This window comes from Clupea harengus, chromosome 22 (assembly GCF_900700415.2).
Source record: "Clupea harengus chromosome 22, Ch_v2.0.2, whole genome shotgun sequence".
Lineage (NCBI taxonomy): Eukaryota > Metazoa > Chordata > Actinopteri > Clupeiformes > Clupeidae > Clupea > Clupea harengus.
Window position 1 is genome coordinate 10,012,183 of NC_045173.1, and position 24,211 is coordinate 10,036,393.

The 24,211-nt window shown below is 40.2% G+C and overlaps 1 protein-coding gene and 1 long non-coding RNA gene across 5 annotated transcripts; both read right to left on the reverse strand.

Annotated features, from left to right (window-relative positions):
• Positions 1 to 1,729: 1,729 nt before the first annotated feature.
• Positions 1,730 to 21,311, reverse strand: LOC116218390. Of its 4 annotated transcripts, none has more exons than XR_004162818.1 (3): positions 21,065 to 21,311; positions 2,106 to 2,177; positions 1,730 to 1,900 (listed from the first exon to the last, which is right to left on the reverse strand). It is a non-coding gene; the product is annotated as an uncharacterized LOC116218390 (long non-coding RNA). The 4 variants fall into 4 exon arrangements; XR_006151532.1 differs by lacking the exon at positions 21,065 to 21,311 and adding an exon at positions 15,173 to 15,427; XR_004162820.1 differs by lacking the exon at positions 21,065 to 21,311 and adding an exon at positions 14,214 to 14,470.
• Positions 19,266 to 21,071, reverse strand: hand2 (heart and neural crest derivatives expressed 2). Its single transcript, XM_012836957.3, has 2 exons — positions 20,230 to 21,071; positions 19,266 to 19,900 (listed from the first exon to the last, which is right to left on the reverse strand). The coding sequence occupies exons 1-2, from the start codon at positions 20,755 to 20,757 to the stop codon at positions 19,802 to 19,804; spliced, it is 627 nt and encodes a 208-aa protein (XP_012692411.1). The 5' UTR covers positions 20,758 to 21,071; the 3' UTR covers positions 19,266 to 19,801.
• Positions 21,312 to 24,211: the final 2,900 nt, after the last annotated feature.

The following is a 24,211-nucleotide window of genomic DNA, read 5'->3' on the forward strand; positions in this document are numbered from 1 at the left end:
GGATATTGTTTATATTTAGTCTTTGAAAAGGCACGATGGTGTCATATTGAACTGGCATAATTATTCTAATAAGAAAGACTTGCATGCTGCTTTGCATATTATCCACATGCTGTATATAGTAATATGTATCTGGCTGAAAGGCAAGAAGGTTGCTAGTTCGATTCCCTGTCGAAGTGTCCTTGAGCAAGGCACTGAACCCCTAATTGCTCCTGATGTGCAGTGTGCCATCAGTGTAAATGTAAAAATGTGTATACATTGTAAGTCGCACATATGTAAGTCGCTTTGGATAAAAGCGTCTGCTAAATGACTAAATGTAAATGTAAATGAATGAGTAATACATGCTGACATAAATCCATGTGTTTTAATAGGCTTGCAGCTAACATCTGCCAAAACAACTAAATTATACAGAATAATGGTAAAGCCTACTACGGCCTACTACGGCTTGTACAAAAGTGGGTGGACAAGGAAGGTGCTAACACCAATAAGCAGCAATACAGTATTTTTCTAAAAACGAATCAGCTAATATGTTAATGCATGACATGCCATAATGTGCAAAATACTCCAGTCTACACAGTCTTTCAAACATGTTGGCTGTCTTGGCTTGATTGGTGATGGGAGATTACAAATTTAACCACCATACGGTTTCCATCAGTGATGGCACAACATCATTCTGTATATTAGAATTCCATCAGTCGATCGGCCTCAGATGTCTTTGCATGGAATGACAAATGAGATCTTTGGACCAAAGAAGATATCCCTGAAAATAAATAAACAATAATTCAATGCATTTGTCTGTCCTGTCACATTTCTGTCTATGTGTGAATGTGTTTGTGAGCAAAATGCTGTTGTGGCTTTTTACAGTTGTAGTCATATAAATGAGCAATGGCATTTAATCCTTCAAATAATCTGCAAATAGCCTACCCTTTTTATGGGTTGAGACCTCCACATTTAAGACACAAATACGCCTATATTTAATCAAACAGAGCACTGGAGAAGAAGTCACCACACTGTTTAGTACATGTGGTCCATTTAATTGGTGGCTTATTGTAATGACGAAGCAAGTGGTGTTAGAGAGCTGTCCTTATCAGGACTCTCTCTCTCGATTGGATTGCACCAAAGCAAGTCGTCTTCGATCACTGCTTTGCTAAGGGCTCCGCCTACTGGTGAAAAGTGAAATTACCTGGGACAACAGAGTAGCTCCCTGAAGTTGCAGTAGCAGACCACGTCGCATTTCTTTCCCTCCCAGAAATGGTTCTGAAGGGAGTCAATCGGTCTCATCTGCCCCAAACCGTTGGCAATGTCATGACAATTTTTTCCCTTAAGGATTTTTTTGTTGCAAGACCAGCGATTCGAAGGAACTGCTTGACTGCTGTACAGTCCAAGTAAGAGCAGAGCAGCAATAAGCACTGGCTTCATTCTGGCAATCTGGAGAAAACAAAATATTTCCCTTTTTTCTTATTCAATTATACTTACTTATCAACTTATTTAAAACGTAGCACAAGTATTTTGTCCCTCAGACTTGCATTACATGTGTCATGATACCAATTGTACCAAAACATGATAACAGTTGTAGAATGAATTGGTCTAATGAACATATCGTAACAAGACTAGTCCCATCGTTTTAACATGATATTACCAAAACAACGTTGCTAATTACTAATGACATAAAGCCATGAGTCCCCCTCACCATCCACTATCTGTTGGGGTCAGAGCAGAGAGAACCTTACCTTTGGAGCTGTATCCAGGGCAATGGTAGCACATTCTGAGAGGATCCTGAGAGCAAGAGCTTGTCTTAGGCACCCACACAGTGTGCTCTTTGTGCCTGGCAGGCCCCTCAAACTGAAAGAGTGATGGTCTCTCCCTCACACCAGCCTCCCATGTGCCATGATGGGAGAAATAACTGGAAGCATTTATAAACTTACTCATGGGAATCCAGTGAGTGTACAAACACATACACACACACACACACACACTCAGAGAGAGGGAGAGAACACCTATACAAAAGTACACAAACATATGCAAACACATTCAGGCATATAAACACATACGACACATATAACCTGTACTGTACAAACAGGCTCACACATCTCCTCATACATACGTACATGTTCACCGACAAAGTGGCAAGAGGCCAACTCCAGAAGCAGCAGTGGGCACACTCTTCCAGATTTAGTCCACTTAGGAAAAAAACAGAAAGCTAAAGCTTTAAAACATACACTCTCCCAAGCAATATAGTACTATTGGAACATTTTCAGCAGGACAAACATCAATTCCGACATTCTAAAAAGTAGCCCTGCTGCTAACAGCTATGTACGCTTTGCAGCTGGTGTGTAACAAACAAGGCTTTTTTAAAAACACACTCTCTATTTGTTCTGGTGAATGTGTGCTTTTCTATACATTGACTTTTAAAGACACAACCTGCGATTTGGTTTCGCAAAAGGCTGTTTCCATTTGCATTGAACAGCCAATCGAATGACACGCCTCCCTTCCGTGCTCATGAAGCACGTGTGTTAATTGGCTGGGATTGTTTAAGGCTCGGTCCGAGCCACTATGTTTGTTTCCCACTAACAGAGCCAGGTCTGTTGTTTTGACTGCGAACACTGAACAGACGACTGTGAGGCGCAATTCGCCGAATTTGAAAAAAGTGACTGGGACTTGAATCTGTATCTTCAAATAGATACATAGATGGGTACATAGAGAGAGAGAGAGAAGATTACAATGAATTATCCCAACTCAAGCGAGTTATTTGAAATAATGGATAAGGTTGGAGTTTGGGATGATGTAGATAGTTTCTTTTGTTTTTGTACCTCCTATACCTCAACTTGTAGAACAAGGTGCTAACAACAGAAAGGTCAAAGACTGGATACAATGTATCCCTTACCATCACTATTGGTTGCTAGGGCTAAAACTCAAATGGATATTTTTTATGCTTAATTATGAACCGAGCTGATATGACTTGATCACGCAAGTGGATGTGCATACTCATCAAGATACCTTTGGAGCAGGGCTACCTGACAGGTCAATGTGTCATTCTTGTCATGCCAGCTACATTTTACCCATTCCAAAATATTTGGAGCGTATATCCTTTTCATTCCTATTCACGTGGGTTTTTGGCATGATTGGCTATACTCTCACAGTTTGCAGCCACAAAGCCAAAAGAGAGAACAAAGCACCACAATTGATTTGAGTTTTTGATTTACAACTATTGAGCTAACTATCTAAAACCAACCGCAGTTGCACTGATTGCTAGCGTGCTAACGGATGTCTTGTAGTGATGTAGTTGCTGATGTCATGCTGTGAGAGCTTTTCACACATTTTCACAGAACTACATTGTGCATAGCCTGGGTGGCTAGTGAGGCTGAGGTAATTAGTAATTACGTTTTTTTCAATGTATTTAGTCTAATACATCTTGCAGTATTTTGGTAGGTAGACACAAAAGATGGATGCCTTTAACTGACTCATTTTATGACTTATGTAAGCATAGGTATAAGCATCAAGCTGTTAAAATGTTCAAACATATTTCCGTCCAGGAGCAGGGGGCAATGACAACTTTGTACCACTAGAGGGAACTATTATCAAACAAGCACCCTAAACCTCTAGCAGGGACTACTTGAGTATCAGTACATAGCGAATCAGTACACATCCAACAGTCTGCTGCATGGAACCTCTGAACCTTCAGATCATAGTGTTACATATTGAATGTTGGTGGTGATATGTTTATTTTCAGAATATTAGGCATCTCTTTTGACTTAGTCCAGTGAAAGAACAGATCATTTTCCTCTTGCCATAATCATCATACTTCAGACAGACATAACTGTTACATATCAGGCTTTTATTTGTCTGTTAATCAAGAGCAACTGATTGTTCTTCTACCCTTCCCAGTCTTAGCGTATGGTTTATGTTTACAAGTTGCCCATAACCATCAGCTGGTCACTGTAAAAGACAAGCCCTTGGCTACATTTTGAGGTTTCCTGAAATCTCTGGTGGGGGCTGTTTGAAATTTATGATTTTGGTTATTGTTCTTGCTCTGTAAGTTTGTGTGTTTGGAGGGGGAGAGGACAGCTGGGTTTGCACGGTCCCTTTGGTTGACGTCAGTTCCTTGACACTTTTCTTCTGGGCATGCATTTTACCTTTTACGCTGCCTCCCTCCCTTCTAGAAGCGCAACATAAAAACAACTGGGGATGATTACTGTTTTCCTCTTCTCTGTCAGCTTGAATTGATATTTGACTTGATATTTGGATTTCCATGTGGGACAGTACTACGGTACACACAGTATTATTCACTGGTCAAATCTATTTCTAAAAAAAGCACAACATACAACAACAACATAATTAACAAAAACAATAACAACAATAATAAAATAAGACTTTTTTTTACATTATTATCACCCTTTAAAGTAGCTTTTTTGTTGTTGTCTCCCCCCCACAGTGGATTATTATTTGGATCAATGGAGAAAATATCAGAAGTGTCCTAGAGTTCTCATGACAACTTCAAATACAGAGGTGGTCTTACGCCACCACAATTTTATTCACAACTATCATGAGAGCACATCTGTAAAGTCTTGCGTGTTCTTCCAAACCTTGGGAAAGCTCAGCTGGCTGTGAAAAGACAGCCCATAATGCAGCACAGTCTAACTGATCAATGAAAAAAAAAGGAAACACCCCAAATCTGAAGCATGACTGTGTATGTAGTCGCTATTTTAGCAGTAAGAGCACCTTCTCTGTCTCCTGCAGCTCAGCCGTTGGTGCTGATCCTATTTGAGAGGCGATCAGTGGTAGTAGTCCTGGTCAGCCCAAACTGGAGCTAATTTCCAGTGTTTTGGAACATTTCCCATGAGCTTCTCTGGCATCAGCGACCGAGGATGTCGTAAAGGCCGTCCGTTTTAAAAGCAGACCACAGCATGCCGGGGCCTCTCCGGCAGAGCTGCAGTGCCAAGCACTGCCATGCGAGCCTCTGAGAGAGTGCCCTGAGATGATAGTGTAATCTCTCCGTGTGTAACCCAAGAAGCTGACGCTGACGCTTCTTCATCACAGCTCATGGAGAAAGCCCCTGGAAGATTTTGTTTACAAGCCGGGGCTGAGCTCAGCACCCCGTATTATAAATCTCTTGTCCGTCGTGCCCCGGGCAAAGCAAGCGCTTTTTTTTCCTCCCCGTCGCTCGGCTCTATGTGTACGCTCCTTTGATTTTGTGTAATGGCAGTGACGTAACGGGAAAGACATTTTAAAGCACTGACTGATTTCTTCAGGGAATACCTAATGTATGAATGAAAAAAGTATAGGTGGGGTCTAAGAGTTGTCTTCATTTCCCCCAAATGCACTTTCTCCTCAACAGTTGAAGTATCTCACAGGGAGTAGCAGGAATGAAGGAGTGACAGAGAGCGCAAGGGAAAGAAGGTTGGTAGGTAGGGGTGTGGGGTGTGTGTGTGGGGGGGGGCATTTTTCAGCCCGCAGTCTGGGCTGATAAATTCTCACGGCTCAGGAATCTTAAAACACTGGTTATCACGAGTGTCTGGGGTACGGAAGGTGGGGGTTGGTGTATGTCTGTGTGTGTGTGTATGCGCACATGCATGTGTCTGTGTGAGTATGTGTGTCAGCTAGCCCGTGATGCAGACCAGGGGGAGGCCTCTGTTTATGATTCCCTGTCATTGTACCAAAACAAGTCTGTGCCACCACCATCCACTACGCACTCACAACAAATGGGCTTTTGTGCTCCCTTGCCCCCAACCCACAATACCCACCTTCCCAGCAGTCGGTTTCAAGGTGTATGATCATTTCTACATGAGCTCAGCCTGTGCAGAAATTATCAAAGGATGTGAGGAGATCATAAATTCTGACAGTTCTGAAGAGGTGTGGTCAAGTTATCACAGTTTGGGCAAAAGCAGTTGATCTTTGTCTAGGATACAAGAGGCTTGAAATTGTCTACATAGGTTGAAAAACAAAAGAAGAAACTGACAGATATTTCTTTCCAGTTGAGACCGTATGGCTTCAGCCATTTGCCTGTAACTGACGGCATTACGGTGGAATGTTCATGCTAAGCATTTGACAGGATGGGAGGAGTGAGGATTCGCAGCATGGTATAACATTAGTTTTTATGCCACATTTTATGCGCATTCAGTCTACGCTTTCAGTGAAATGTACTATGGTATTTGCTTGGTATGACTACCCGTGCTCAAAGTTACACTACAATTATTATTATCCAAAATTACTTGTTGGGTTCTGCGCGTTGATGCAACCCTTCTTAATTCATCTCACTACAATGACGAACAGAAGGTTGTCCTAACTGTTTAGCAAACATTCTCCATGATACAGAAATGATTAAATATTTGCAATGAAGATAAATGTATGCCTTACCTTCAAAAACAAAGTGTGGTGGACTACACGGTTGTAGTGGGAGTCGGGCCACCCGTGAGACCCTTAAGTCCCTACCAGACCCAGCGGACTTGTGTGACCAATAAACTTGGGGCCACGCGGTCAGAAATCAATCTGCCACCTACCTATTAAATCAATACATGCTCTTGAAAGGCACGGTTCAGGAGATGGTCAAGGAGTAATAACAGCAGAGCGGTAAATCAAGTCTTGTAACTTGTTAACACACCCGCAATCCGATTTGATTCTCAAAAGCATAACAAAATGTAGATAAAGCAGGACAAAATATTTGTTTTTGTTTTCATCTTTTAGACATGAATGTAAATAATCGAATGTGCTAAGACAATTAACAAATCTACGATGGTGATGCATCGAGCAATAGGCTAGCCAACTCAGTTGTCGCCTAATTTATCCCTATTCCATATTCCTATTCGGGAATATTTAGATTAAGTGCATTTTGGTTGTTGTTGGATGTTTCTAGACTTAAAACGGTAATATAGTGATGGTATATAGGTAATGTATTTAATAAGACAGAGTTGATTCCTTCTCAAGGCATCATTGCAATCATTCTCTATTTGGGGCATTTCATTTGCCTACATTTTCCTGAAAACGCAACGAAAAGTGATGCAGCAATTTATCGAGACACACGGAATGAACAAGGATATTTGGTAATCATTATTTTTTCACATTTTCAAAATGATTTAATCACTGAAGGTTTAATTTTTATTTTTGACGAAAACTGGAAATTTCACCTTTAATGGCGAACGATTACTATTCATTCGGTGCGTTTCCCAGTCTTCTTAACACTAGGTCAGGGGCGTCGTTAGGCCTATTTGAGGGGTGTCAGCCCCCTAAATGTACTGTCTAACCCTCCCAAATAAGTGTGCTTAAAACTGCCAGTATCAAAAGTAATCAGTTATAATTGTCGAATCATCGATGGCACCATTGCGTTTAGGATGCGCTTTAGAATGGGAAGGCATAGTATTGTTACTGTACTACTGTATTGTTGCCATTGGCAGTGCAACACGCTCTGCAAGGAGTAGGAATTTACTACTGTAGTTTACTCTGCTTCTAATTGATAGCATCACAAAACAGCAATGTTCTGTCTTCACAAAATTCTTCTATCTTGCTATCGACTGAAGTAGAAAATGCTAAAACAAATAAAAAACAATCATGTGGCGACATCATCAGTGTTTCAAGCTATTTAATTTCGGTTGTTCTCTATTACGCTACGGCTGAAGATAATTACCTGGCCTGCATCATGGTAGGGCTACAGTTTACAGGATTGATGTACGTGAAAGAGGTAGCTAGAATAATGATAGATAGCATACTTTGCCCTCTGGTCTCTGAAGTAGCCTAGGCCTATTTCGGTATAATCAGGTCACTGACACTGACACTGGTTTGAAACGGCAAACTAGCCTACTGCCAGTCATTACAACGCAAATCCTTTATTTTCTTGATCGTTGGTTATGCGAAAATTCTTCATAGGAGGCGACAAAAATGCAATAAATAGGTCTAAGTGCACATAACAAATTAAACTGCTGTTTAAGAAAGCACCTGTTGTTAGTAGATGGATGGCATTCCTTTTGATGAGATGCACCCCCACTAACCACAATTGTCTAGTGATGTCCCTGTGCTATGTCATTTATACTTTTCATGGGTTGAAAATGACTCAACACACAATCTACTGTTTAAATTCATCCTGAACCTTACAAGGCTGATGCTGGCGTAGATTCAACTGTTTGGGACCTAACTACGTCATAAAACGGGCTCTCCTAGCTTGTGCCTGTGAACATGAGTCTCATTTACATTTGCAGATCGGGACTGATCATTGACAGGAGTTTACACCCCCCTCTCTCAGGACCTTGCCAACTTTTTAGCATTTTTTCAAAATTATGCAGTGGGTGGAGTTAGGCTTAGAGATGGGGGTGAATTTACACTTTAGGGTGTAGCCCTAAAGTATCTCTTAAAGACGGTATCTCTTAAAGACGGTATACTTTAGCTAAGAACGTTCTGGGGAACAGCTTGAAACATTAAGATGTTTCAAGCTGTTCCCCAGAACGTTCTTAGCTAAAGTATACCGTCTTTAAGAGATACTTACTTAAAGTTGGTCTGGACCACTCTTTGCTATACTTTAACACAGTTTTCAGATAAAACAAATGATTTAGAGCCTAAAAATGTCTTAGTGTCTGGATGTATGCACTGACTGCAATGTAAGACCAAGATGTATGTTGCATTACATCTGTTGCTTCTTGAAATGAAAAGGAAAAAAAAAAACATAGGTATAAATTAGTTAGCCGTTCATTTTTAATCCCTGACAATCAAATCTATGAGTAACATCAAGCCTATAGCCATCCTTGTTTGGGAACTTCTCTTATTTTGATTTGCATAGTATTTCTTGTCAATGTTCTTTCTAACAATAATCACCTGCACTCCAATCTGAGTCATGCCCATCATACTCATCTCACACATGCTCAAAACTACATGAATGACAATAATCGTTGCCAGAAACATGGATTCGACCCCTTAATGTGTATGTAGGAAGGTTTCTCTGAGGGGAACTCTTAAGAGATGGTCTGGGAAACACTTATAGAACAGTAAACAACTTCGTAAGGTATATCTTCCAAGCCTTTGCAAAACGCTACGAGCCACCTTAACTGGAAAACCCAACCGTTTATTCCCAGTAAGGGGTCGCCTAATAGAGATACTGTCATTGATACAGTATATTCAGTAAAAGATAAACTTGATAGCGTAATTTAAGCAGACTAATAGGCTACGTTTAAAATGGGCCTAAATGAGGCAGAGGCTCGCAAAAGGCGTTTGATTCATGTATGACACAAAAGATCTTCGAATTCTTCTAGGAATATGACCTGAAAATATTGCGTTCTCTTTCATTATATTTCACAACTCGGAATAGCTGTCAATCTCGCCTTATCCAGCCCCACCAGAAAAGTGTAAATTGGGATAGAAAAAATGGACTAGGGAACAGGCCATGGAACATATGGGAAGCCTGGAATGCTATTTTCAGCAGAGGAACGTGACACTCCTGAGACAAATGATTGGGCAGTCCTTGGTGCAGCGGGGAGCCTCTTTTGATCTCAATAAGCAAGAACAAAAATATACCATGTGGTATTATGTGGGCTTAACCTGTTAAGGCTGACTCATTGAAAAAGCTTGAGACAAATGTCTGGTAGCTCAGATCTGCGCTGCATGGACATAAGTGGGATATCACAGGGTGCAAAGGTCAGCCAGGGATGCAGCTGAGTAGACCTTTCTGTTTTTTATCTCCTGTGAACTCAATATGACTTTGTATTCACGATTATAATATTTAAAAGAGCATTCAAACAATGTGCTCATCGAGCTAATTAAGACCAGGAAATTTGCCAGAAAAGAAGTATGTATGTGTGCTCATAAATCATCTCTGGTGACATGCTCAAGCCTATCTGATGTGTTGTGCGCAAGGAAACTGGACTTTTTGGAGGAAGCAGGGTTTAGGTGCATGAAATGAAAGCAATCATACATGTGAGCATGTAACCAACATGGCTGACACCATTTACAGATATGTGTGTGTGTGTGTGTGTGTGTGTGTGTGTGTGTGTGTGTGTGTGTGTGTGTGTGTGTGTGTGTGTGTGTGTGTGTGTGTGTGTGTGTGTGTGTGTGTGTTTGCCTGTATGTGTGTAAGGGGTGTGTGGAAGCAAGGGAGGGAAAGTTATGGGCCTTTGTAAGTAATTCATTCAGCTCCTAAAATGTGCAATGGGGTGGAACATGGTAGAAAATAAGAGAGGCAGAGAGAACGTGAGTGAGTGAGTGAGTGAGTGAGTGAGTGAGTGAAAGAGAGAGAGAGAGAGAGATGCGGGAACAGGGATAAACTCAGAGACACAGAAAGAAAGAGAAGGAGAAAGGGCATAGCTGTCATCGCTGTGGTTTAACACAGGCAGCCACAGGACGCTCCAGAAACTCTCCATTACTGCCCATGATGAATGAGAGGGGAACCTGGCCCCGGATGCTCCATCCTTAGAGGCCCATACTGACTGACAGCAAAAGTTGGGGATAGCAGGATCACCCCTCTCCGGCATCCTGAGCCACTAATGATTCTGGCCAAATAGTTCATAATATCCGCTTGTCCCACTGTACCTCCAAACTATGCTCCAGAGGCTACTCACAGAGGAAAATGAATGCAGAGGTTTTTGGGATATCACCTCGTTCAGCTGATGACATTTACTTGTCCATGATAGTATTTTGTTTATATTTGGCCATGACTGCATCAGGTTACACAGACTTTAAAACAGGGGATCTACTGTTTACACCTTTCTGATCTTACAGGATAGTTGATCCATAGTTCACAAGCTTCAGGTATTACTCATGTTGACATTGATATCTAGCTGGCACAAAACAATACATAATAACAATGTGAAGTCTAATTATTTTGTATTTAATGTTGTAAAACTTACATGAGACATAAAAAACAAAATAACATTGTCTGTGTACTCCATATAGTATGCACCCTAATAAGCCATATACACCATATCCATGTACTGATCAGAAGGATGCTTTCGAGTGTTAGCAAATTTGTTACCTTTTTAGAATTTGAAATGGTCTATGGAGAGGACAGACATCGTCTGGCTGAATCGTCACTGGTATAGGCGAATGTAATCAACTGCACCATATGCAAATTAACTGATAGCTTAAGAAACTTAAGCTAAATGGTCTACAAGTTGAAGTGTTCTACATACTGTAGACTTTTTACGAAGCCACAGACCACTGGCTGGATTCTAACAGAGGCCTTTTGGCTGTGCTTATTGGCTTTGCCCTTGACCTACTGTTACCGGACCCACGCCATAGTTTGAAATAAATTAATCACTTTCATATTTTCCAGCATGCCATATGAAGTCATTTATACCGGCCCTAGGTACAGTTACACACTCTGCACACTAACAGATGTTTCCATCAGCTTGGAAGTATATTTATGGAGACACAGGGCTGCACATTTAGGTGTGGAGGAGGAAAGGGCATAAGAGATACAGTGAAATGAACATGCATTTCTACTCCTAAGAAGAGCTGTAAAGGCAGACGGCCAATTTCGGGAAATACACGGGAATTGAGCATGCATGCATTTGTGTAGATACATGCACATTAGTCTATACACGCATACAGAAACACCATGGTGACCTGAGTAGGGTTTCCAAAAAACGTCTTAATCATTCCTAAGTTATACCTAAACGTTTAGAGGCGTTTCCCAGAACGTCCTTAGTTCAGTATACCTTCTGTAAGAGATACTTTCGTGTTAGTGTCTGGACATATGCACTGACTGCGATGTAAGGCCAATATATATGTGTCGCATTACATTTTGTGCTTCATTAAATGAACAGAAAAAAACATCGGTATAAATGTTTAATCCCTGACAAATACAAATCTATGAGTAACATCTAGCCTATATCCGTCATTGTTTGGTAACTTTTTTTATTTTGATTTGATTTTGATTGTTGATGTTCTTTCTTTCTCTAATGATCACTTGCGCTCCAATCTGTGTCATGTCCGCCATACTCATCTCGCGCATGCTCAAACCAGCGTGAATGTCAATATTCCATTCCAAAAACATGAATTCAACCAATTAAGCTATACATAAGACGGTTTCTCTTAAGGGAACTCTTGGTTTGGGAAATGCGCAGAAAAGTCAACAACTGTATTAGCTTAAGTCTTCGTAAAACGCTAAAACCCAGCCCTGATTTTTTTCCTGTTGCTCAACCCTTTAGCAACAGAGACATAAGGACAGGTAAAATGGTGATGTCTGCGCCATAGATTATCCAAAACTAGTCCCATCTGTAAGCAAGATGGCAGTACTTCCTGCTGTGACTTGAGAGTGACGCCGGGTGATTATATGACCGGAGAGTGATTCATTATTCAAAGCTTTTATGCTTAGAATAAAGTACGTTGTTTACTTCACCCCGTTATAAGTTTTTTGTTGTACTTTTCGATTCAACATAGTGTAACCTCTTGAGGCAATTTGCCCATTTTATCACAATATTGTGCTGGCAATTTATAGAATTTAAAGATTTGCATCACCGGCATGATCTAAAAATCAGGTTGGCCTACTGACAAACTGAGGGCGTATTATTATCTTCAAGACGCTGGTTCAGTTGGTGACACTGACATAGCCTACACAGATACTCAAGACGTTGAATATGAACGTCCTAATGAATTGAAGCATTTGTAGGATACGCTCTTTAGTTAAGAAGACACCATGCACTACAGAGAATAGGCTTGTCATGCTCAAACGCAGTAAAACTGGAGTGTCACACAAATCTAGCATTTTTCATATCGACACGCCAAATATATCCACATCTCTACTATGGTGAATGGACTGCATTAATATAGTGCACATATTCTACTCATAGAACACTCAAAGCGCTTTACAGATGCCTCAGACATCTACCCATTCACACATCGATGGCGGAAGCTACTATCTGAGGTACCAACCTGCACATCGGGAGCGGTTGGGGGCTCAGTGTCGTGCTCAAGGACACTTCGTCACTTGGTGAGGAGGAGTCGGGATCGAACTAGCAACCTTCCGATTGCTGAACCTCTACCTCCTGGACCACTATCGCCACAACTATGTTGACATTGTTTGCAATTATTCGATATTTTGTCTTTTAAAATAAAAATGTAGGCCTTTATATTTTAATATTTATAACCTGTTACACAGGCTAAATCGAAAAAACGAAAGTTTAAAAGGTATGCTATGTAGTGGATACCTATTCTGATTAGCTGACATAGATAAGACTTAGGTTCTCTATATTGAGTAGCCTGCTTATTCTGTAGGCTACAGACCGTTGTTTATTTGGCCATGCCGTTTTCGACGCTTTCTTGACTGGCCTGATGTGATTCCTTTCGAACGCCGAGCGATTTTCTTTAAAACAATGTAAGTCAACACATGCCCGCTCTGTCCCTTTACCTGTGCTAGAGTAAACCTGTGGTAGGCCTAATCTATGACAGGGTGACAGCTAACTAATAATGCAGGCCTTGTGAAAATCAAGGGGATCACTTGGCTACCATGAATAATCTACTAACATTTAGTGGAAAATTAACCGTTGCTTGTTTTATGTATAAATATGCATCTAATTATTCATTTTTATTATGCATTTGTCAGTGCAATACGTTAGCACCTTGTCCGAAATACTGAGCTGTCTATAATTCAGATAAGAGCCTTTTGGAGGAGAGAGGAATTTCAGTTAATGTGCCTATACCCTGCGCTCTCCACCGGTACAAAATAGATCATTAGAGGTCATAGGGTGTCAATCTGTGGCGTTTAGTTGAAAAAACATAACTATTAGATCTAATGACACGGGCATAGTGTCCACCTATAATGATCTGGATTGTAATTATTCACATGAAAGTGGTACCTACTGATTCTCTCTCTCTTTCCCTCTCGCTCTCTCTCTCTCTCTCTCTCTCTCTCTCTCTCTCTCTCTCTCTCTCTCTTTCGTCCTGGCCTGTCAGAGTGACTTAATTTGCATTTGATAATCGCTTCACAACATCTTAATGGGCAAACTCCACATTTCTAGTATTACAAACAAAAATAATTTTAGTGAAGATAATGTTTCCTTTATGAATATTTTGACATTAATACTTTTTTAAATCAAATGGCGTTTTCTTCTATCTCCTGTGCATTGAGTTTGCGTAGAAAATATCCCGATTATTCTGCTTAGCATATAGCCTACTATTCAATTTGACCAAAACTGATGCTACCTCAGTTCCGTATGCTGGTTCAACATTTATCAAAGACATAATTTAATGCATTGAAAAGAAAACTGTTATATATGTTTTAAACCCCCAATTCCAAGGCTCACCTGGATCTAATGGTTCAGAAAGAGGCCATTTTCTGGTGAGTGTTTTTCGCGCGGTCAGGATTAGATTTATGCTCCCGTTTAAAGGTTTTAAATGTTTATCACCGACAAAACAGAACAGTCGCCTCCTGCTTTGCCGGATAAATGGAGTGTTAGCGGAGTCCCTTGAAATGACACGCATGCCGCATCCACTTGGGAGGTCTGCTTCTACTCACACTTAAACCTTACCGCGCACTAACTGGCAAATGGCGCATGAGCATTTCGGGATATTTTCAGAAATAAATTCCAAGCTATATCGTGATAACGTCAGCCTTAATTCACAGTTTGATGTATCTGCGGTATAGCCCTATGGTAATTCGTCTGTGGTATGCCCCGATAGTAGGCTATGGGAAATGAATGTGGCCTATAATTCCTATCGAAAGAGCAGAAGTCCCTTGCAGAAGGGACGGACGCATTACAAGCAGGCTCTACAAAAAGTAGGTCAGCTAGACCCTCTGTTCACCGTTATACATTGTAGCCTATATGATGTTGGCTATGGAATTGTTGCCGATGGATTCAATTGAACCTGTTCTGTGTTGATACCACATGCATGGGTCCATTAAACTGAACATATCGCATAAAGGGTCTATTGAAAGTGGTAGTGATATCAACTTTTCATAGTGGTTAAAAGATGTACTAAAAAGATAAAGCGAAAACTTGAATTAGGCTAATAGTAGGCTACTTAGTGGGTAGTAGGCTACTTTTTGGATGTGAAAGATGCCTAACTTTTGTCTTGATTGTTTAACGTTAGCGGATGTTCGGGTGGCGTGATCGTGAGCCAAACTTAAAAATGATTCATCTTAAACGAATTATTATTATCAGCAGCAGCAACATCATTTGCCTGTTATTATTATTATTATTATTATTCGGAGAACATTGATGCGTGCTCCAGATATAAATATACATAACATCATTGAACTTACCCCTGGCAACGGCGTTATGTAGGCTTGTCCACCACTCAACCGTGACGTTCATCCAGAGTATATGAGTTTCGTCTGGTAATGGCCCCGGTTCCTAGGCAGAGGAGTCGGTGTCTGGGGAACCAGCGCGCTGGAGTGCCTGAACAAGGTTTCTGAAGACGGTTTGGGTGGAGAGGGAGTTTTTTTTGGTGAGAAACTCAATCTCACATACAGTAGCGGGCTCCATCTGGGAACTGTCACAACTGACAGCACCACGGGGCACAGGCCTGATCCTCTACACAACATTCTCCAAAAAGTACAGTTCGGCAAAAAGAGGTCGATTGTCTGGTCGTCTCCTTTTACTGCTATATTCACGGAGTCATCAGAAGCGTGCGTTGTGCAGAGATTCACAATGGTGTGTTTTTCAGGAAGTTTCGTTGGACGTAATGACATCGCACAGGCCCATCTATGTAGCAATAGGCAGGTCCCATAAAACACGTTAAGTAACTCCGAGTCTGTACAAAAATTTGTGTGAATTGGTTCAACATTTACCAATATCTGTAGGACATCTCATTTGATTGCTTCACAAAATAAAGCTAAAAATCTAAATTCTATGAACGGTATCAGTTCAACGCCGTATAAATAGTAAAGACAAATTGAATGGAAATAAAGATCATTGAACAGATAATATTTTTTTTTAACAATTATTTGTATTTATTTGAGACCAGAGGATTCTGTTGCGGCTTGACTTTCTACAGATTGGAAGGGAGCGTATGTTCCGAGAAACTATGTTCATTCAGCCTTGCATATTAAATAAACAGACCTAACGCGGTCATTTGTTTAGTTTAACGTCCCATTAATGTTGATTCAGAAACGCTGAATATTCCTGCTGTCCAAGACGTGTTGGACGTTTGTGTAGCCTAATAATTATTCACAAACGTAAAATATACACACAAAAATACTACATTTGTCTTCACAAACTTTCATTCAATAGCCTGAAAATTGTAGCAAGCCTAATAGCAATAAACCTAAACAAGCATTTTAACCATACTAACGCTGATATGTTGCATATTAAACCTATATTATGCTATGACGTATGACGCTGCCCTGATTATGACGCCTCTCCATGGTCTCACCAGAAAACTGAAAGATAACCTTGAGGCGTTGTGGGCATATTTTTAGCGCGCGGATATGACAGAACAGATCCAGTCAAACGTTGCTTGTACAGTTTTAGGCATACAGGATGATAATTCACTCACGCTGCATTTTAACAGACATGATTATGATTCAATCACACTGCATTTCAATAAACATGATTTGTTTACCAAGTATTGCTGTAATGAGGCCCTATCCTTCTATAAAGTTCAGTAACGCAGACGTAATGGGTGGATGTGTGGTGACATGAAAATTCCCTGTCTAACTATCTATTTAATCATACTTGAATAATAATAATAATAATAATAGTATTAATATTGTAGTAGTAGGCCTAGTCGTAGTAGTAGTAGTAGTAGTAAGCCTATAATAACAATTTAAGCAAAGGTCTGAAAGCTTTCTGTGTTTCTACATTATACTCACAAGGAGGGGCCATTAGAATGTGATAGGCTAGTAGTTAGAGCTTTGCAGCTTTTCAGAGCAGTCAGGCTGTGTGTTTGTCGTTGCGACTACTGGCAGAAAATTCAGATGTAATTGTTTAATGGACAGAAATGCTGCATTCTATTCAGATATGGTGGAAGGGCCTTCGGTTTTCGTGAACACACAGCGTCATTACGTCCAATTCAGGCGCAGAATGTCTCTTCACCGTCTGATCTGACGTCATTATGTCTACCAGCCTTATAGCAACCGGGGGGGGGGGGTTCTGGGGGAGGGCCTTATGAACTAATCATTCACAGATGTCACTGATACCAGGAAAATAATCGTATTTGGTCCACATGCTTTAAAACCTAATGTGATCCAGTTAATATAAAACCTTTACTTCTCGTGGGGCAGAAAGGTAAAAAGTTTAAGATAAGTAGCCTAAATATGAAGACTTTTAAATAAATGTAGGATCCTAAATTACATTGAAAGGCAATGTTTAAATATTCAGTATTCACTTATTAGGAATTGTAAACAAAGTGTGTCGTTGCAATGTAGTTATTTGTCCATGTAAACTGCTGGGCATATAGAAACATGAACATGCAAACTAACTATTACCCTACTCAGAGAGAAGCAAGAGAGAGACAGGGCCCAAAACTGTTGCGCAAAGCTAGTTCATTTTTTAACAATCCGTCTCTCCAGTTGAACGATTTGTGTTACGGCAGTAGGTCATGATGAGGTCACAGGATTATCTTATCCTTTAATCAACATTGCGACCTGTTAATAGGCCTGCTATCTCGGACGCCATCTTGACAGAGAACAAATTATCTATAATTATCAACACAGCGATCAGACAATTGTACAGCCTGGCTTCATATGCCACGTTTCTATTGATTTATATGACTGTAGGCCTACACCTAGGGAGTGTCTTAACAAAAACTCCCCTGTTAAACAGACACGTCTGACACTATAAAGAGGACACTGTATTTAAACGTAAAGTGCGTTGGATTTGCGTTGGATTTCATGTCGATTTTATACGTTTTTATATTATTATGCAAGGGTAGTATGTGTGACTGTCGGGCGTTATGTTACTTGACATATCTGTAAATTCCATAATACATTTGTTATCAATAAGTAACTCGCTGCTTTTCAATGAAACACACTGAATATAACAAAATCCTAAAGGCTAGGACCAAAACACCGCCTTCCAGTTTACCGCGACCCGTACCTTCTCAGTCCGTGGAGACAGGGGTGGCCACACCTCAGCCATTTTACATTTTGATCGACACGCTATCAATCACATGCGCATCCGATAGCTGGCCTCTCCTTCTTGACAGAGACTACCTTATCCTGACCCTCTTCAGCCCCCTGCACTTAACGTCACGTGCATTTTCTGTAGGCTCCGAAATGTCTGCTCCTTCAGTGATTTGAGCAAAAACAGTGTATCGGTGTAGCCTACCTCACCACTGGAAATTCACAGTTTGTTTTTCTGTTGCCTTTGCTTCATTTAATTTATACCTTCAGTGATGGCATGGGTGGCACTTTTGCCTGTCAGTGGTCTGCAATTATAAGACGTGCATAGCCTTGCTCCTCATTAACTTGCGCTGTCATTAATAAAGGCTAAATAAAGATCCATAGACACATCAAATATTAAGCCTACATTTTAAAACAATGGAACACGGTAACATTGAAAAATAGTTGGAAAGACATTGTGGTCCTAATTTTAACAGCATACCCCTAATTACATGTATTAATTACACATGCATCAAACCTTATGCCACATGTAATCGTGTTTACCAATTGTTAAATGTTTGTGGATTGTTGTATTTTACAGCACATGCACACGCCATACGAGCAGCATACATTATACGATTATTGTTATTGTTATGAATATTGTTGTTGTTATTATTATTATATTATTGTTATTTGCAAGGACATGTGTTGCTAATTTATTTTATATTTATTATTGTCTTTTTATGACGCTAAAGCTTCAATGTTTGTGTCATGTAAAGCAGATCAGAGAAAGTTCCAAGAGAAGTTTCCAAAAAATGCGTGTGTTTATAAGATAATATTATTATCTATATTATGTGACTATACAGTATGGACAATGTAGGCCTCCATCTCTGAAAAAGGTACTGGGTTTTCGCCAACGCTACTATTCCATGAAAAAAAATACATTTACCTGTTGCGACAAGCATAAATACAGCCTATACTCTGTATTTATCTAGTTCACAAGTGTGAATATACAAGCCAGACAGCAGAATGCGTGGGAAGCTAACACAAAGACTTGTTTTAGATGTATGGCATGAGTGCTGTTTTATTTGACTGTCACTCAGAGACATGTATTGTTAAAATATTGATAACTGTCTCTAGGCTCCAATCATATTCAGATTTCACGTGAAAAATACCCAGTTAATGACAATGACCTCCTAAATAGTATCCATATGTACACACAGTAACCATATAATGTTATTTAGCTTGATATTCCAGTTTCAGAATGTTACAATTTAGCGTGTCTTACAATACGTGCAACACGAGGGTTTTATGATGTTTAAAAACACAGTGGTTTATTGAATTAATTACATTGTTTACAACTGCAGTATTATTTAAGTTCCATGTCTCTGGACGGAAGTGCACTTCAATGGACTCAACAGCTGTTTAAAACACCACCAAATACTATACGACCACAAAATGACAACATAACACTCCATGACATTTTCAACTAAATAATTTCTTGAAATGCTTCATGATATCAGATAGACATCATATTATTTATATCCAGAGAGAGAGAGAGAGAGAGAGAGAGAAAAAGAGAGAGAGAAACCTACACTTCACTTCACATACACCTTAGTGGTAAACACATCTGTTTAGATCACACATGGACAAGGAAACATTTACCACAAATTAGACAACACACAGTCCCTTACCAAGGGGGTCGCCTTCTCTTATTATGGAATGGTTTTCTTCAAATATCCACTCTCCGTTGCGGGAAATTGCACATAAATATTCCGTTAAATAAAGTGAGAGTACAAATTAAGTCTAAAGGACGCCACTTCAAGTCTTTGCGACATGGGTAGTTTTTCACTGTTTCAGTTCCAAAGCCCAGACGTGCTGCGGCCAGCCAGTTCGTCCTTTGGTTTTCTTGTCATTGCTGCTCCCTGAACTTTTCAAAATTTCACTCTGTTGAAGACAAAAGACGTGGTTTAGGTTTATGTATTCTGGATAACACTTAGAGCAATGCACTGCAGTAAACCCATGGGCCTACATGTTCGCTAAAGCCTACCGCCAACCATGGGCTCTCTGGCCATATGGCACAGGTTGGGAGCATACTAGACCAAATTATGTTTAGGCCTTAACTGTATGGCTGATTTGATCATAGTATTCATATTTCCAAAGAAACTTCAACTTTCAAAATTTTAGCAACATCAAGAATAAGAGATGTTAGTTTCACTGATTTAAACAAAATTGTATACAACGGTGTGCTCACTGAAAAAAAATGTATTTCTTACCATTTCTTTCTTTCGCCTGTCTTCCTTTGGGTCTGTCTTTTTGAATTCCGCTTTGAAGGCCTCTGCCTCCCCGTTCTGTTCGTCTTTATCCAGAATGTCCATGAGGTAGGCAATGTAGCTCGTAGCCAAGCGGAGAGTTTTGATTTTGGACAGCTTCGTATCCGCGGGTACATTGGGAATGCACTCCCTGAGTTCTGCGAAAGCACTATTGATGCTCTGAGTCCTGCGCCTCTCCTTGCGGTTCGCCGTGGGTCTCCGTTTCACTGGCCTGGGTCCCATTCCGACGGAGCCATCCCCAGGAACACTTCCGTAGTGAGAGTGGTCCAACCCGGGTGGCCCGGTGGAATACTCGGGGCTATAGGAAGGTGCCATACTGTAATCAGGTGGCGAGATCTCCGGGTGGCTTATGAGCCAACCATGAAAGTACGGGTTTTCTTCGTGACAGCGACTGGCAGCTGCCGCGGCTGCGAAAGAGTAGCCGTCGTGATGCATCACCGGATGGTGAGGGAATCCACCAACTAAACTCATTGTAATACACACCTAACGGTTCAGCGGAAACCCACGAATCGAGACGCGTTTTGTATTTTAAAAAGTCCAAATGTTTCCCGATGTTTTCAGTACTAATAAGATCCCCATACAAAGCATAAAATAGCGGGACTCGTCAGTATTATTTCATGAAAAACAGCAACGTTTGTTTGTCCATGATAGGCCTAAATGTTTCTATTCACTGATGCACATTATTCATGCTGTACATACTAGCAAGTAGAAGAACTCTCGGCGTTGATGTGAACCTGAGCGCATGAATAGGATAGCCTAACAGAAGTGATCTACTTACGCACAAATTCTTCGTTGTCCATACACTCCATGAGAGAGCCAATATCGAGTCTCACAGTCCGTGCAACAGACCAACTGCGTTGTCAGGCGCACTTTTTCTAAACCTTATTCGAATTTTGAAGCAGTTGTGGAATTCATTAAGTGAGACGTTGGATTGCAAAACGTCCCCAAATCCCAGTCGATGTTGTTGCACGCAATGTGCATGCTCACTGCTCGGCACTGGTCGAATTCCTTCGTTTGATCTCCATGTCACAGCTTCATCTTTAGGACTGCTTGGGTTAATATATGTCGTCAAAGCTGCTCTGGACCAATCACAATGGTGTAGAGGAGGGACATACGCCACATTGCAGGGTGTTTACTCTCCCACAACTCAATGGCTCTCACAAGTATTGGCGAACTTTTTTTATTAATGTCATTAAGATTATGAAAAGCATACCATACATCCCCAGATTGGTGTAGTTATGATACACTTAGGGTAATGACTGGTGTTCACGTTCTGTGGGTGCTGTACTACATTGCGCTTGGGAGATGACGTTTCGAAAAAAATGCAAGAGTATTGCAGAATAACTATATGTATTCAAACGGACACTATATATCGGAACACTATTACAAAATCAACTTTGAACGGATGCGTGCATCTTACATGTTCTGTTCTATTCAATTTTTATACATATCAACTGATGAATTATTTTGAACTTTAAGATGTCATTTCAGATTTTTTTTTGGATAAATATTGGTTTGCAATGGTCGATTCATCTTAAGCTTTTTGCCTAATTCCCCCAGCTATTAGACCATTTTGAGCGTAAGAAGACAATATTTATTTTCTGCGTAGAGCCACGAGTGACCCCAGATAGAACATATTAGATAGATAGATAATATATAAGATATCATCTCGGAAGACAAAATATTGTACACTATGCTGTTTGATTCTGGTCATAATATGCAGATATGTTCTGAGGGCCATGTGTCATGTGAAGGCGGTGTCCTGAATATTTTCTAACATCATAAGATTGGTGATCTGTCAGGCCATTTCAAAGGACGGTAACGAATATATAACTGGGCATAAATGCTTATGAATGTTTTCACATATCAAATATGTATGTCTTTATAATATATATATTTATTTTATTTATGGATTAATAGAAATGTCTCATTTAAAAAATATGTCTAGGCCTATACCATCCATAACTTTGCAAAACGTAACCTGGCCTATAGAAGGCATCTAAATAGAAAAGTCGCTGTGGTATATTCAAGTAGCCTAATGATTTATATGATGGTTGATATTGGGAAGTAATAAAACATATTTTTTTAACTAATTAAAAGCAAACTAATATACAGACTTAACGGAATAAGAGCAGTCAACCTGCCACATAATGAAAATTGCCATTCGGATGATCAGACGTCTGTGTAGGATATATATTTTGTAAATCAAATATGGCACTATTATCGTGGAATCTATTCTGAACAAATGTTATGCTGGCTTCAAATATATATTCATTTCACCCTCTTTGACGATATTTGTCAGTGTAATTACAATCCATAAATGATAAAGTAGACTATGGCCCACTCGCTGATATGTGGTCGACACAAATCATGCATCTGTAAAAATTGGAATTAATCACATGTATAGCACTTGTTTATTGTAAAGACTATGGCTTCTTTATTAAATATAACATTTTGCCATGTATCCATCGAAGCATATATTAGTTGACAGTAGACCTGCAGCACTGTGGCCCATTGGTTCTGAGAAACATTCTCTTGTCTCCCTGTTTACTGAGATCTTTCAGGAGAGACTTCTTCTTGGCATGGAGAGTTATTTTATCTGGAAAACCTTCCTGTAGCTAGTATACTGAATACGTGTTAAACCGTGTGTGTGTGTGAGTGTGTGTGTGTGTGTGTGTGTGTGTGTGTGTGTGTGTGTGTGTGTGTGTGTGTGTGTGTGTGTGTGAGGGAGTGCGTGTGCTTGTCCGCACGAGGGAGGGACGATAGGGGAGAAAGAGTGAGTGAGTGTGTGTGTATGTGTGTGTGTGTGTGTGTGTGTGTGTGTGTGTGTGTGTGTGTGTGTGTGTGTGTTCACAAATTTCCAAACGACGGATCATGATTTATACTTGTTTAAGTGTTGTATGTGGGGTGCGAGTGGAACTCATCTGGCTGAATGGAAGTTCTTTGAGTAATTTAGATACGCTAGAGTCTCCAGTTAATGACATATAATCAGACCATAGGTCACTTGGTCAGACTCCTGTTACAAACCACGCCTCCATTCTCTGATCTCCTTTCAAACTACATTTTGTATAAATAAATAAAGCTATGCAGAACCAAATATCTGAGCATGAGAGAACTACTCGATAAATCTGATAAAACTCCATAAATCTGATTAAACAACACGAAACAGCGCACTAATTTGAACAATATGGAATTTGTAATGCAATGAACAGTATTATTCACGACTATATTTATATATAACAAAAGTGATGAAACAGCTGATTTTTATGTGTTGACTATGCAGTATAGAAAAAATATACTATCAGCAGGTATAGTAGTCCTCCATGCACTCACGCAGCCAACATTCAGCTGTATGTTTCGCTATATAATTGCTGCATTACCATGGCAAAAGCTGAAACAACCAAGGTCCCTTCCCCCAGCGTCCTGACGGCTACTGCTTTTCTCTAGAGGTCTCATTAAGGAAACCCTTGGCTTTCCCCCTAACATTTCTTCAGTCTTGACTTACAATATAACAGTGCATTCACGACAATGGCAAAAGCTCAGAGCTTGTAACGTAAATTCTGATGTCATGTTTTATCTCCTTTGACAGATATTTGTCACAACTGCTAGTTTTGGAAAAACATCTAACTCTCTACTCGCACCGGTAGCAGTGGACCGAATGCTCAGGCAGGTAAAGAGTTAGTGCGCCTAATTTATACCGGTATTAAGCCGGTCTGATATGTGAACTGATACGGAGCAGGCGAGGGGCTGGATTTAAAAGACTTTTACGACGTTTTAATACAATTCATCTGCCTTTCTGAATTACGGCCATTATAAATATGCTAAATTCTTCCAGAGGTGCTTTGCATTGTCCACTCTAGCGATTCGGTAGCCCCTGCCTTTTCTGATATAGGCTATACACGAACGAGGGCGGAATGATGATATA